The sequence below is a fragment of the Phyllostomus discolor genome, chromosome 4 (genome assembly GCF_004126475.2).
Source record: "Phyllostomus discolor isolate MPI-MPIP mPhyDis1 chromosome 4, mPhyDis1.pri.v3, whole genome shotgun sequence".
Lineage (NCBI taxonomy): Eukaryota > Metazoa > Chordata > Mammalia > Chiroptera > Phyllostomidae > Phyllostomus > Phyllostomus discolor.
In genome coordinates, this window is record NC_040906.2 from 17,892,017 (window position 1) to 17,908,397 (window position 16,381).

The 16,381-nt window shown below is 38.7% G+C and overlaps 1 protein-coding gene across 1 annotated transcript in view; it reads left to right on the top strand.

Annotated features, from left to right (window-relative positions):
- BARD1 (BRCA1 associated RING domain 1) overlaps window positions 1-16,381 on the top strand; it is a 64,784-nt gene that overhangs the window by 40,229 nt on the left and 8,174 nt on the right. Inside the window, exons 7-9 of the mRNA XM_028509301.2 lie at window positions 5,677-5,785; window positions 12,364-12,496; window positions 13,023-13,115. Of these exons, the coding sequence (XP_028365102.1) occupies window positions 5,677-5,785; window positions 12,364-12,496; window positions 13,023-13,115 (335 nt within the window). The remainder of the gene's footprint in view (window positions 1-5,676; window positions 5,786-12,363; window positions 12,497-13,022; window positions 13,116-16,381) is intronic.

A 16,381-nucleotide genomic window follows, 5' to 3' on the forward strand; every position in this document is an offset into this window, starting at 1 on the left:
AAAAAATATGTTGCTCTTTTGAATTTCTGTGCTTTTTCCTGCTTCACAGCAAGCCAAGTGACTTGAAAAATTAAAACCTATGTGCTTGCAATTTCATGGTTGTTCATAAAGGATTTTACTTATGGATGATCTCCTGCCAGTTGTGATAGATTTAACATTAGTGAAAATGCCTTTTTGCTTATGTGTTTGTGCCAAGTGCAAGTTTAAATTTGCCCATCTTGCCCTTTTGCTTTTCAGTAGTGGTGCAACTCATTACAGGCACAGTGGTAGGCGGGTACCTAGTATGTCACTCTTGAGGGGAAAGGACATTAAAGGGTTACACTATATTCTGAACTCCAATAAGTATTTCTTTTTCCTTAGTCTTAGTGATCAAAAAAAAACCCTAGTGAAGAAAAGTTTTCGAGGGACATCTAGTACATACTCTTTGTCTTTATACTTATACTATATAAATTACCATTATGAAGCACCCATGAAGTGTATTATAAAGCTGGGGAAAGTGGAGATGAGGGTCAACACTATACACATAACTTATCTGCTTTTCAAAAATACAAACCTGATCACGTTAATGGCTAGCAATTACTGAGCTTTCATTTTTCACTGTCTGCTAGGCACTGGTTTACATGCTTTTTGGTATATAAATTCATTTGGTCTTCACAACAATCCAATAAAGTAGGTTGGGTTGTATTGTTGTTCCCATTTTATAGATGAAGACACAGGCACAGAAGGTTAAGTAACTCTTCAAAAGTCACACAACGACTCATTGGCAGAGCTGGAATCTGAATTCAGGCCACCTGATTCTGTGACCCCAGCTCGTATCGCTTTGCTGATGCCATCCCCCCTGCCTACAACCATGTGGAGAGCTAAGTGTTCAGGGTTTCCTTTTGCCCTTCGGATAAAGTTCAACTCTAACACCACCCTTTTTGTCCTTCCTTCATCTGGCCGCAGCTTACGTTTCCAGACCACCCCTTGCCCCTGTGCCTCATCTCTCTCTCCCTCTCCCTCTCCCTCTCCCCCTCCCTCTCTCCCTCTCTCTCTCCCTCTCTCCCTCCCTCTCTCCCTCTCTCCCTCTCCCCCTCTCTCTCCCTCCCTCTCTCCCTCTCCCTCTCTCTCCCTCTCCCCCTCCCTCTCTCTCTCTCTCCCCCTCTCTCTCCCCCTCTGTCTCCCCTCTCTCTCTCTCTCTCCCTCTCTCTCCCTCTCTCTCCCCCTCCCCTCTCCCCTCTCCCCCTCTCCCCCTCTCCCCTCTCCCCTCTCTCCCTCTCTCTCTCTCTCCCCCTCTCCCTCTCTCTCTCTCTCCCCCTCTCTCTCCCCCTCTGTCTCCCACTCTCTCTCTCTCTCCCCCCTCTCTGTCTCCCACTCTCTCCTGCCTCTTTTCTTTTTCTGTCTTTCTTGCTGTTCTCTTTTTCTTTTTTCAATGTTCTAATTTGCCATATTAGCTCTCTTCAAGGCCTTTGCACACACTTTCTTCTCTCCTGGGGTACTTGTATTCTACTTCTCTACCCCTTTTTCATTCTCCTTTCACGTTTCGGAATTTTTACCAGACTTTTTAAGTCTTTCCTATTGGCTTCCCTCTGCTTTGTCTCACTGAGCTCTGTGAGGACAGAAACTGCCTTTCATTTCATTGGTTCTTCAGTGAGTAAAACCGTTTTTAAAGGTACTTGTAGAGTAAATATTTGCCAAGCTGATTACCAAATGATATTTGTAGCTCTCTCCCATGTGCATATACATGTACTCATTCTGTGTGTTTTAAGTAAATACTAATTAAATGATTATTGATAGTCCGGGCATATGTATGTTATGTATATTAATATATACAGTCATTTTTACATAGAATCTATTAACCCCTGTCAGTAGCGATGATTCTCTAATACTTCATAGTAGCATTTGACAGCAAAAAACAGTAACTTAGGAACATGTAGGTCTTCTGCCAGGATTTTAAGGTAAGTTTAAAATCTTCAATCATATCATTAAAAGTTTTACATGAAATGTATTTTCAAAGTTACGATGGAAAATCACAGCTAAAGGAATAGAGCAGGAATACATTAGTGGGGAAAAACTGGTAAAATTTGCCAGTGTACTATATTGTGAAGAAACAGAAAAAAAATTCAGAATCAGAAAGGTATCTTTTTGGTTAGTGATTGTATAAAGTATTTCAATAACCAGAAAAATACAATTTTTCGCTCTTAGGGTAGATAAAGCACATTTTCAATGTAATCATTTGGACTTCACTGAATTGTAAGAGGCTTTCTTTGATAGGGCTTTGAGAGAACTGAGTTGTAAAAGGTGGTGCATGTGACAGGTGTTAATACACTGTCCTGCACTGCAGGCGAATTTTACAGTGAAGATGCTGAACACGGTCTTCGTTGTATGGGTGCTACATTGGCCCAAGGGTTTAACAAACGCTGTGCCTTCCATGTTCACAGCTACATGCTGCTTTTGGTCTCCACTGTCTGTTGCTTCATGCCTGATTATTCCATCAGTTTTCCACATCGTACTTGGGTCCTGCACAGGAACATCCATTGACTAGATCCTTCAGCCTTGACAGAAGGCTTCCTTCCATTAATTCCATTCATTTCAACAGTCCTGTTGGTTATTCCCTCCACAGGCCCTTCACATGCATCCATCCTTCCAGTTTCTAGTCTAGGGTTCAAGGCCATTTTGTTTGCAAATGTGTATTCTTTACCTTCTTTGGAATCCATCTCATTTCACCTCATTACTTGTCCTTTGGTTTAAAATTGATCAGTTTTATACTTACTGTTGAATGAGTATTTGTCTTCAGAAAGATTACAGGCAAGGATAGTATTTTCTCAGTTTTATGTATCTCCCCAAAACACCTAGTGTCCATGGTAAGTCTTTAGGCTAAAATATGCCAGAAAATAGAGAATATGCTATATTTAAGAACATAAAAAGCAAACAGTTTCAACAGTGTATAAGGTCCCTTGGTAACCTATTCCGATGAGATTATTGATGTTTACCCTGAGTCCATGGTGTTGTGGCAGATCTAGAAAAGAAAATCTTCCTTATGCAGTAATGGATGATAACTGATTCGTCGCTGCCTTCACTTAATGAGCAATCACATCGATAGTCCCTTGTGCATGTGTCATGTGACTTTTCCTCCATGTATTAGCTATATTTTTTGAAAAATAAATTTAACTATACCTTTTAAACTGATTTTTCGTGCAAAGTCTATAAGCAAAGTGTTAGTCCATTCAAATATATCATTATGGGAAAAAAAGGTTTTACGACTTTTCTGTGTCCCCATAATAAAGGATAAATCCTGCATATGTCTTGTCTTCCCTTGCTTTGGGTTTCTGGAGGTGCCACTTTACTCTTGTGTCTAATTCCAAATTCTAGTGGTCCACGACACAGCAGAAACATGACGAGATTTCACAGGCTCCATCGCCCATGGTGCAGGGCTGAGGTTTAACCGGTCGTCTTTCAGACTGTAGCGTCTGTAACGTGCCGTCCTCCAGTTCATTAACAGCACGCGGGGCTGGGGGTCTGGTGCATTGTGTGCTCGCGGAAGCCGTCTGTAATCCAAGTAGAGAAACCACGCGTTTGAAGGCCCGATGACATAGTAAGCTTTGTGTAGTAAGGGCAGTGAATGTAATTTAGAATCCTGCTAGTCATTTTATGAAGCAGTTCTTCAGACAGTAAAGGCACCTTATAAGACCACTGTTTTACTTTAAACTCCTCTCTAGCTGATGCTCATGGGAAGTACTGGGAAGTACTTTCATTAACTTTTTTTTTTCGTTATAGTGGGCTTGATTTGTAGTTGTGTAAAGTAAGTATGCTACAGTTACTATGCCTTGAAGTGCATGTGATTGGGCTCTTATATTTTATTTCTTTGATGTGTAAATTCTATATTTCTCTTTGTTAAAAATTCCTTATGTAGTGTTTTTTTAAGGCATATAGTGCAACTTTTTTTCTTTTTAATTCATTTTTGCACATGGTGGGTTAAGACATAGAATGTTGGTTTTTGAACTCTGATTTCTATTTTTGGATTGTCATACTTACAGAGTATGTCTGTGAAGAGGCTGCGTATTTGGTATATGGGTATAATCATTTAGGGAATGAAATCAAGAAGTATTAAGTACAGTGATAAGATCAACTACGTCTGAAGTAAGCTGAGATGGTCTGCCTAACTATGTGGGAATTTACTAAGACCCAGGTTCCAGGATGATGGCTCGGGCCAAGGCTGTAAATCCAGTGGCTGAAATATATCTGGCTGTAGTGTACCTTGTCTGGAAAAAGACTGTTGCCAGAGAGAGGTTACGCGTTACTGGACCTGGGCATAAAGAGGAATCCGAGGACACAAATTTATCAGTGTTAACCCAGCACTGTCCCAGGAAAAAATGGAGACAGAACCTGATGGTCATGGATGGCAGTCATTAGAGAAACATTTGCTGTGGGTCATTTTTTTTACTCCACTAGCTTTCCTACTGTGCCATCAAAACAGCTTTTCTCCAAGGTCACTAATGACCTTGTCCCTAAACTCAGTAGATGCTTCTGTCTCTTACCCAGGTGTCTCATCTGTGTGCCCTCCATGCGGCATCAGAGGTGACACCTTCCTCCTCCTGCTTCCCCTAACGTTTCACTGTCTCCTTCCAGATCTTTTTCTGTGCATTCAGTACTACTGTAAAAACTGGTATTATCCCAGGTTTATCATCGCATATCCTGTTTCACACATTGCATTTTCACGTGCACTTTAGTGGCCATTGCAGGGGTGTACAATAATTTTAAAAACCATGAAAGATTATAAAAGAAATGCCCATTTTAGAAAACTTTCTGCCATTGCGTAATATACTAAAATAATTTTGAAGCCATATGTAAGGAAGTGGAATAGTAGAAAAGAGTTGTGTAGTTTTTACGTTTCACTGATGAGTGAAAGACAAATGATGGGCAGTAACGAATACTACTGTAGTGAACAAGGAAGACACGAGAGCAAGCCAAGTCAATGGAACCTTCTCTCTTTGTTTTTCTGGTCAATGAAACAGCGGAGCTGTACTCTGTCTCTAAAGGCTCCTCCAGTGTAATATTCTGTGACTTGTGAATTAGCACAGGGTGAGAAGTCTGCATCAGCTTGTTCTCTGAACCGTTCTAGTTTTTCCATGAGGGCTGCGATTACTGCAGATTGTAGTGTACATACATGTCAAAGTTAATTTAAAAAATGCCCTGCTCACTACTTTATTAAATTGTCATGTGGCATTAACTTTCCTTCTAGTGGATCCAAGTACCTGTCTTGTGAATTTATCTAATTTCTGTATTTGTTTATATAGATGATAGAGCCTGTAACTGCACAGTAAATGACTTATTGGCATTTGAAAATATCTCACATATAGTGATTAATGCTTATAAAGCTATATTGTAAAATATGAATATGAACACAGAAGAACACAGAGTTGTGAAAAAAGTTCGTGTGTAAATAACAATATATTCCATTAAAAATATACCCTGTAGTGGTGCAGTGTCAAATTAAAATTTTAGCTCTTTTTTCCCCTTGAATTCAGCAGCTTGCGATGCTTGATCCTTATGCTTTGTGTGAATTCTGAGTCATTTATTTTAGTAAAATAATGTATTATTAATGAAGTTGAAAAAATTATTTTGCTAGTGCATCTATTTAGTGAGGAAACAAGTCACATTTTATTAACTTAAACCCATCTGCACTTTTTCTACCAGTAACATATTTGGCCTGCGACCTGTGGACTGTACCGAGAGTGAAATCATGAAATCGCTGTTGCTGCTACCGGAGAAGAATGAATCATCATCAACTAGCCATTGCTCAGTAGTAAGTATGGATTTACCTTTGTGAAATTTATATCTTTTTATTGAAATTGGTTATGAAAGGAGCATAATGGAAAAATTTCCAGTTAGCAAATTGCTTTTATTCACTGAACAATTGTTGAACACGTCCTGTGCAGTAGTTACTGTGAATTTGAAGACAATCGGAATAAATGTATCAACAAGTTTTTATTGAGGCCCCCCCCCCCCACCATATGTTAGGCAGCATTCATGCACAATAAATATGAAGGATAGCAACTCTCATTCTCAAAGAGGTTACATGCTAGTGAGAGAGAGGAAACAGACCGTAAGTTTGTAAGCAGTATAAATAACTCCAGGAGCTTACAGGGGAGTGCCGTGATGGAGACCCTGTAGACTGAGATTCAGTGGAGGGGGGTGGGCTCCAGAAGAGGCACTGCTTTTTGGTAAGGTCATCGAGGAGTGCTGCTCAAGAGCTGATGTTGGGTTTGACACCTGCGTGATGAGACGAGGCAGCCGAGTGGATATCCAGAGGACAAGTGTTCCAAGCAGAAAGAGCAGCAAGTGCATAGGCCCCTCCATGGGTGAGCTTGCCATACTTGAAGGTTAGAGGGAAGGTCATTATTACTGGCAACCAGTGAGTCTAGGAGTAATCTAAGGAGTAACGAAATGTCTAGGAGTAATGAAAAAACACTGAAAGGCTTTGAAGCAAAGAGGTGACATGATTTAGTTTATGCTTTAGAAAGGTTACTCTAACTGCTTTGTAAGAGAGGCTGTGGGGTGGGGACAAGAATGGAGATTACTGAGGACTTTTACTGTGCAGGGTAGAGAGACCATGATGACTTGAGTTAAGGTAGCGTTGGAGATTATGAGAAGTAATGAGGTCTGGTATATGTTTCTGAGTGAATGCCAGCAAAATTTTCTGATGGATTATCAATCAGGTATGGGGAAAGAGTAGAACTGGTATGACTGTAGCAATGGAGTAGTTGGTGGTACCATTTGCTGCTGTGGAGAAGGAAAATAATAGTTCTCTTTGTCAATTTTATGTCTATATGCCATCAAATTAAGATGTTGAATAGGCAGTTGGTTATGTGAGCCTGAGCTTAGTGAGGTAAAAGCTAAAGTGCAAGGATGCCTATTCCTTAGGAACCTGTAGTTTAGTAGGGAATACAGATGTAAAAATATTTATTACACATATAATAAATTCATAGTAGAAACCATAGCAATGTACGGTAGAACCAGGCAGAAGAAGGAAGCGAACTTCAGGCGGAATCAGGGATTGCTTCACAGAGAAGGTGGCACAGAACACGTCTAAGACCTTCTCTATGAAGCTTTTAAAGGGAAAGGCTTTAGTGAGGTATCTAATAGAATTCTGTTGGTGTAGAGAATTTTTACAACTCAATAACAAAAAAACCAATTTGATTAAAAAATGGGCAGAGAATCTGAATAGACAGTTCTCCAAAGAGTAATACACATGGCCAACACGAGAAGATGCTCAGTGTCACTAATCACTGGGGAAATGCAAATCAGAACTATAGTGAGAATCATACCTGTTAGAATGGCTATTATCAAGAGGACAAGAAGTAAGGGTTGGCGAGGATATGGAGAAAAAGGAGCACCTTGTTCACTTTTAGTAGGAAAGTAAACTGGTGCAGCCACTATGGAAAATAATATAGAGGTTTTTCAAAAATTAAAAATAGAACTGTCATATGATCCAGCAATTCTGCTTCCGGGTATTTATCTGAAGAAAACAAAAACACTAACTTGAAAAGGTATATACACACCCTACATTTATTGCAGCATTATTTATGACATCCAAGATATGGAAGCAGCCTAAATGTTCGTTGGTGGATGAATGGATTAAGAGAAATACATACACACAGAATGGAATAATCTTCAACCATAAAAACAAAAGGAACCTTGTCATTTTTGACAACGTGGCTGGACATTAAGGGCATTATGCTAAGTGAAATAGACAGAGAAAGACAATACTTAATACTGTATGATCTCACTTAATGTGGAATCTAAAAGCAGCAAACAAAAATCCCCCAAAAACATGAGCTCCAGGACACAGAGAACAGATTGAAAATGGGTCAGAGATTGTAGAAGTTGCCATCACAAGAAAAGAAAATTTATAACTGTGTATGGTGATCGATGTTAACTATACTTATTGTGGTGATCATTTTACAACATACACATATGTCGAATCATTATGTTGTACACCTGAAGCTAATACAATGTTGTATGTCAGTCATATCTGAATTTTAAAAAAAAAGAATGTTATTAGCTGTAAATAACAGAAAACTTTCACTGAAATGCTTAAAGATAATCCCAATATAGGACAGCTTTCCACTTGGTTAGTTCAGCAATTAAGTGGCTGCACCCAAAACCCAAACTCTTACCATCTTTATACTTTGCCATCCTCAGCCTTATCCCCAGTGATCTCCCCCTAGTGGTTATAGAGTGATTGCAATGCTCAAAGAAGGGCAAAAACCTCTCAGAGCCTTCTAGTGAATTTCCCTTATGTCTCATTGGTTTTGACACACATCGTGGTTGAAGATCGGGATGTTTGTAACGTGTAGGAAGTGAGGAATGGGTTTAACATGTGCAACCAGTGTTGCCCGCTGCAGTCAGGTATACAAAGTGAGGAGGGCAACCCCAATATAAAGAACAGCACCTCAGAGAGAAAGGAAGCATAAAGGCCTTTGGAAATTTGAGAAACTAGAGTTGAGTGTGACGGGAGCATATGGTGTGTTAAAGAGGAATTGACAGTGAAGAGCTAGGTTGGGATCAGGTTGTGAAAGGCCTTGAATTCCCAGATGAGGAGTTTAGACCTGATTTCCCCAGTTAATGGGGCACTCTTAGCCCTTTCTTAAAGGACTGGGATGAGATTGAGACCAGTTGCCAGGAGGCCGTTGTGGTGGAGCCCAGGTGTGCGGTGGTCAGGGTGGAACTACAGGTGGGGGTAGTGGTGTGCGATGGGGAGGATGAGAGGGTTTTATGGAGAGATGGATGGTGGACTCACTTTATTTAGCAACTGCTCAGGTGGGGGAAATGAGAGAAAGGGCTATGTGGACACCTAGGACCATTAGAGAAACTTCTTCTCTAGTAAGGGCAGTGGTGATGAACTGGAAGAGACCCTAGAAATTAGGTTAATTTCTTCATTTTAGAAATGAGAAAGTTGAGACCTGGAAAGGTTGTGATTTACCCAGGGTTAATCAGCCATAAAAACATTTTTTTTTTAATGGATCAGTTAGAACACAAATTATTGAAATCTTAGGTCAGTATTCATTCATTCTAAGCATACTTAACAACTCTAAATTGGCAGTTATTTTATTCATTTGAACTTGAACTCTTCTGGCAGAACATAGCATAACTAAGTTATCATTTGCCAACATCCCTTTTATGTAAAAGCCGGAGAAGGATTATATTAAATGTGTCAAAAATAAAGATATCTTTATGGTATTCTTGGAATCGGAGGATATTAATGCCATTCAGAAAAGAGCAGAGTGATTATCCTCTTCCCAGTTCAACTATCCAGGCACTGTTGTATCTTTAGGAAACGTAGAAAACCTATACTTTTTGCATGTCACGTGGACATAACCAGTGGATATCATTATTTATTATCTTCACGGTAGATAGGTAGATACTTGACTAAGGAAAAGAAAACGAATGATAACAAATGCTAAGTTGAAAGGGGTTTTTCTTTATGAGCTATCTTAAAATCGAACCTCTGGGATTTGCCTTCCTCCATTCACTACCAGACTCCACTCATTCTTTTCCAGCCACAGGGGCTGTCTTGCTGGTTTTTGAATCCTCCGAACATGCCCCACTTCAGGTCCTTAGCACCAGCACCAGCTCTTGGCTCTGCCAGGAACTAACGTGAGGAAGCAGGTGTCCACGTGGCCCCTTACTCTCTCCGGATCTGACTCCATTGTCGGCCCACCAAAGAGATCTCTGCACTGCAGTATACTGACTGACCAGCATCCTGCCAGTGCCACTTACCTGACGCTATTTTTGTTTCGTTGATTTTCTTCTTCCCCAGCGAGACTATAAACTATCTGAGGGCAGGCACTTGCCTCTTCTATTTACCGTAGCCCCTTCTCAGTAGCCTCAGCACTGAGAACAGTGCCTGGCAAAGAGCAGGTGCTCAGAAGTGTGTGCCGAATGGAGGGTCCTTGGTAACCTGTGCTCAGCCCTGAGACAGGCACAAGTGCTTGGTGGCTGAGTCTGCCGTCCTTCACACCAGTGACTTGTAAGCTATCCTGCAAGAGGGCCACATCAGGCCGTGTCATGCAGAAGGGAAGGGGTGATGAGTGGGTGGGGTTTGAGTTCCTCTATGTCCCATTTAGAATGTTAAAGCACTTCTGGATTAGAGAAGCACTCTTTAAGCTGAAGACTTGAAAAGCTGCTCGCTGTGTTCTTTTTGTGACTTTTCTGCCCGTGATCCCTTTTAGCAGCATGTTTATCCTTTTTCTTTCATGGTTTTTAAACCTTATTTTTGATACTCATTAAGGATAACTAATTCATCTAAGCAATCATTCCATATTGAATTATCCTTTAAATAAGACTTCAATGCTAGTGTACATAGTATCTAATTGCTATAAAATCAGGGTATTGAACCACTTGGGATGGTTTTAAATGTCTTTTGAACCTCACGGTTTTGAGACTTCTGCTTATTCAACCAAATGTCCCTCACTCCTCCCCTCCCCCCTGCTCCCTGTCAGATATGGGGCCTTGGTAGCAGTTTGATTTATGTTGTTTGTTTGTTTTTTTTAGATAGCAGTTCTTAACTGTGGGAAATTAGTGCCAGTTTCTATTTTTTTAATTCACATTTAAAGACTGTGATAGGAAAAGGCTTTACCCACTTTGGTGTTTTCCTTGGGTTGGTAGAAATGGTATCATTCTGCCGTTAGAATTGATATATTTTCACTCTTGTATTTTGTGTAGAGAACTAATTTAGCTGAAGTGGAGTTATATAACTTTAAAAGTAATATGTTCCAGTTAGAGCTATTTTATGGCACTTATTTGTATAACTGACAAGAATTATTGAAATACTGTTTTTTAAAATACTACCATCATGTAGTAATCGAACAATCCATAAAGTACACTGAACTATTTTCTTGTTACGGAGTGTTAACGATGTTTAGTGTAGACACGGTTACATCGTGTTACTTAGTGAGCAGGAAAGATACATGGGCAGAGGTGTGGTGTAAATGTGTGAAGTGCACAGCACGTCCAGTGAAAACATCCTTGTAACTCGAACTTAGAGCAATAAAAGTGTGGAACGTTGCAGTTTAAAAGGGCTTTTATGAAAATCTTTTTTTAAAAAATGTCTTATATATATAGTTAACACATATTAGACTCTCTATTTAATGTATTTTGAGTGAATGAATTATTGAGCTCCATGTTTATGGATGTAGCCAACAGCTTAGATGCAATATTTTAGGGCATCAGACCAGATAAGTAGTCACCACTCTGGTAGGTGAAGCGAATAGATAAATGCCAACTTTCTCTAATGCAGTTGCTGGACTGTGCTGGTAGCCACCCTGCCAGTGTTTCACTCCTGTTCTTTGGAGCTTGGAGACCCTAGGTGTCCAGTACACTTATATACTCGCACACGGAGGAGGGCCGTTAAGTCTTGTATTTGAAAATTACAGTACTGTGTTTGACTTTCTGTTCTTTAGTGCAGTAGTGTTGATTTACCTTTCCTTGCTTCTTTGCTCAGTCTTTGTTTTTTGTTTGTTTGTTTGTTTTTTATCAGGAGCTTTCAGTTAACTCTCATTCCAGGTCCATTTATTAAATATTTGTTGGCTACTACTGGATACACTATCCCGCTTTTTCTTTTGAATCTTCCACTTCTAATCTCTAATGCTACCCATTGGTGACTTCTCTTTATTTTTGTCTTTCTTGCCTCCTGTGATACAGTTCTAAGTCTTTCTGTTGAAGTGAAAACACTAGACTTTGTTCCTAGAGCACTTCTTTCCTTTTCATGAGCTGTGTTGACTTACTGTTGTGGAGAATCTGATCTAACTTTTGTATTCTCTTGTCTCTTTTCATTTTCTTAGTTTTGAAAGGTAACAGTTTCAATGTTAAAAATTTGTTTCTGTCTTTGAGATCATTGCTGTTCAGGAAATCTTAGTGTTTTTTGATTTTTCACATAACCTCGGTTTAAATAGACCAAGTTCGAGTTCAACTCTACTATAGTAAGTTAGTGGACAGGAGATAAGGAATTGATCATTTTAAGTGGGTATTTCGGGTTATTAAAAAAAAAAGGCTTATTAATGACAGAATAAAGTCATAAAACCCTAAAGAAACCCAATTTAGAATCAAGGAAACAAGATGCCTTGGATATAAAGAGCTATCCCAAGTAATATTTTAATTGGGGCGAGGAGGGCGGGGAGCAGTAGAGAAATAGAAAAATAATTATTTAAATAAATTGAGCATTAAGGTTTTGAGTGATGATTCAGTGGAAATTGTTGGGAATTAGTAGATAGAGTAAGCTAAGGAATGAAATTCAAGCTTACATCAAGCAAAGGTCAGTTCGATATCTTTCTCTAGTCTTTAAATGTTTTAACACTGGCATTTCCTCTTTTTTGCTAACAGGTGAATGCTGGTCAGCGTAGGGGTGGACCCTTTGTACTCATAGGCAGTGGACTTTCTTCAGAACAACAGAAGAAGCTCAGTGACCTTGCAACGATTCTTAAGGTTAAAAAATGTGCTGAGTTTGACAGTACAGGTGAGGGCTATTTATTTTTGGCAGGAAAAAATTTTAAATAGGTAATTCCTTTGTAGAACTCCATTGGGAAGTGGCTGTATACTTTGAATCTTGCAAACTAAAATATTTCTATAGTTATAAAATACTTATAGGCTTAATTTGGTTAGGAAATATAAAGTTTAAAGCTTTGCCCTTAGTTTAGGATGGAACAATATTGTGGAAGAGCAAATTTATGACTTTGCTAATGACAGATAAATTATAGTGCATGTAATGCTTTAATTCCTCAGTTTTAATTTGAAAATAAAGGAAAAATGATCTATGCTAATGTCATTTTAAGATATTTGTTTTATGATCTGATTTTTTATAGTGGTGGCTAGGCTAGAGAATGATATTAAAAGAAGTTTTATACCTAAGTATAAAAGTTGTTTTTGAAGAAAATTCAGATAAAAGTTTATAAAGTGTAGACTGGTTATAAAATAGCAGGCTAGTTAAAGGATTATTTTGGTTCATATCTCTGTTTCTTTTACTGCTTTTTTTTGTGTTCTAGTAACTCACGTCATTGTTCCTGGTGACACAGTTCAGAGCACCCTAAAATGTATGCTGGGGATTCTCGGTGGATGCTGGATCCTGAAGTTTGAGTGTAAGTGTTGGGTTAGGGAAAGTTACAAAATGGATCAAGCAAACTAATTTCCTTTTTTACAGTTCACTATTGCCAATAATTATTTCAAGAATTTATACCAATTTTCTTACCTGTAGTTATCCACTTCATTTTTCAAAAGCTTGTCGTATTAATGGTATCATTTTGATGTTCTTGGTAAATGGCCACATATACGTTCTGGTTTTAAAGTCTCTTTCTATAATACTAACTATTTTAAGAAAGCATAAATGGATTATGTTGTAGACTTTTAAGCCCAAGCAATTCATACTGGTGTTAAATCATAAGTTTAACTTTAATAAATGCATATTTTACATAACGCTGCTATGAAATGAAAGTAGTTTATTGCTTTCCCTCTATGATTTCTAAAAACTTACATAAACACCCTTTTGCTTTCTTAGCTAATCTGGTATATTTTAGGAAGCTGCTGGGAAAGCCTGACAGCTGGTACTGCCCGGCTGGGGGCAGTTGTACTGCTATTGTCTATATTGTCTAAATCTCCTCTGAAAATGTACCCCGTACCCGCTCCTTGGTGGTTGTCAGCCACCACCCCCATCAGAGCTGCCTTTCACCTTCCCTGCTCTTGTTGGCTTTCTTAACCTTGGTTCGTTCACCTAGTGCTTGAAGACAAATAGAAAGAAAACTCATACAGGGTTATCTTCTACTCTTCAGCAGCAAAAGCATCTACTTTTGTTACAGTGACCAAAATAGGATGATAGATTGATCTTTTTTCGTTAACAAGTGGTTTAAAAAAGAGTAAGGGTAGAGACAGAGAGGAGGCTGACAGCTCTTGGGGCAGGGTGGTGGGAGTTTGGGGGCGGGGGGGTGGAGCAAAAAGGGAAAAGGACTCATGGACATGGACAGCAGTGTGTTAACTGTGGGAGAGGGGAGCATAAGGGGGCAAATGGTAATGGAAAACATACAGTGAAAAATAATAAGAACAGTGATGGAAAAGTGTCATAGGAAGAGTCTAGTGATGGCACAGTTTACTATCTTGATCCTACTAGTGTTTACCTTTTACAAGGCTACACGTGTAGTTAAATGATAAATCTACATACACACATACCACACATAACATACACACACGAGTACACATATAACTGGATATGCCGTATGGATTGCATGAATGTGAAATTCTTGCTTTGCGTATTGTGCTATAATGGCATAAGATGTTAACATGAACCCCTGGAGGAAGGTGCACGGGGCTTCCCTGTATATTTCTTTACAACTTCCTGTGAATCTATAATTGTTTCAAATTAAACAGTTAAAGAAAAAAGAAGAGTTTATGTTTTGTAAGAAGCAAATAATGGATCAGAATTTGTTTTCAAAAACTTTGTTTTTTGGCTTTGTGCTTTGAAATTTTATGGTAGAAATGCTTGATTTATTACAATATTCTTAATTTAATCTGTCTTTTGAAGTTGACTTGGTTTGTAAAATTGTTTCCTTTTAGCAGCTGGTGCTCATTTCCTTTTTAAATGCAGCCGCCCCCTGTCTGGCGATGCTGGTGCCCACGGGGTGTTCGTATCCACTCAGGTGGCTGTGACCAGCAAGGCTCATCCCCCCCTTCTCATTGGGCTCTGTCGTTAGTCCCTCCCAGCCCTGATGAGCTTGAGAAGTGTGATAAGCAATTTGATAAGCAAGTATCATAACCTTTTGTGTCAGAAAAAAAAGGTTTTCTTTCTGTCTCACTCTTATTTTTTGCAGCTTTTCCCTTTCAAACCTGTGGCAGGTCTTAACTGGGTCTCGGTGTTTAAAAAAATTGATTTAAAATGGTTTCATGATTATAGATGCTTTTGTACTGAATCTGTGCCAGAAATCTTGCCAGTGGTTATAGGAAGGAATAGATTTTCATAATAATAAGGTCTCAGTAATAAAGAAACCATGTGAGATTTTGAATGTTACGGCATTTACCACTTAACTTTGAGTGTATAGTTCTCGTGAATATGCTGAGTTTGCATTTGGTTACATATACAGGCCACATGATTCATGCCCATAAAATCTGCCTTCTTTAAGAAATGGACATTTTTGTCAATTTAATGGTTTGGCCATGTCATTTTTATAGAATCACTGATGGACTCAAGCTGACTTAATAGTGTGCTATTTGGTGATTCTCACAGTAGTGAATAACATATTCTAGTATCAGTGGTTCTTTTAGGATGAAGGGTGGATAGAATCTCTTACTGGAGTTCATATCCCCATGTTTTCTAATATAGAGTCCAAGGAGAAATTAACATCCTTTGATCTAATCATTTCCCTTCTGAGAATTTACCCTAAGCAAGTACAACCAATTAAAGAAAGAAAAAGACTATTTCTGTTGTTATTTCTTAATAGCAAGAAGTAGGGAGAATAACCTAATGAGAGAATTAAGAAAAATTTGAAATGTTTAAAGATACTCTCTGAAAAAACTTGCATTTTTATATGATTAAGAACTGTAGTACTAAAAAACAGGATTGTTTTAGTTTTAAAATACGTAGAACAATTATATCTTTAAAAATATATAAATATGTGAATGCATACAGCAAAGAAATAATCAAAAGAAACAGTGGTGGGTTAATAAGTAGGTGCCTGTTTATTTATAACAGTGTAAGAAACAGTGCCAGGTAAGTGAAGTTCAGGTTGTCGAGGAGGAAATTCAACTTCTCAGGTTCTAATAGCGGTGCCTTCTTCATGCAGTCTTTTCCAGACAGCAGTCGGGCAGGCAGTGCTCCCGTCTCGGTGAGCGAGCTTAGACCCTGTGCGTGTGTTTCTTCCCTCTGACAGCCAGATCCGTGGTGCCCGTTGTGCGGACCTAGCGAATGCATTTTGATACGTGGTTGTCCTAATCAAGAGATATTCTTACATAAATATTTGAACTGTAAAGATATGGCTGAAAAAGAATACTGTGTGTGTGAGTTTTTAAACTACTTTTTTGTTTTATTTTTTCCCATCACCATACATGTCCTCCCTATACATACCTCTTCCACTCCCACCCGCCCCCTGCCCCCTATAGTCATCTTACATGGATTTTTAAGTTATTTTATTAAAATTTTTGGACATTAGACTGAGTATGGTCTTTAACCACATCTGTAAAGAGAATGATTTTTATATTACTCATAACAAATTTTTAGAATTGCTATCCAAGTTTTTGCTAAGAAAATTCTATGATACAGTAATATATTTTGTGATAGAATTTGACCTATTTCTTCATATGCATTAAGTAAAATCAGTACAATATACTGTCATATGAAGAAATGTGTTTTTATATATCAATA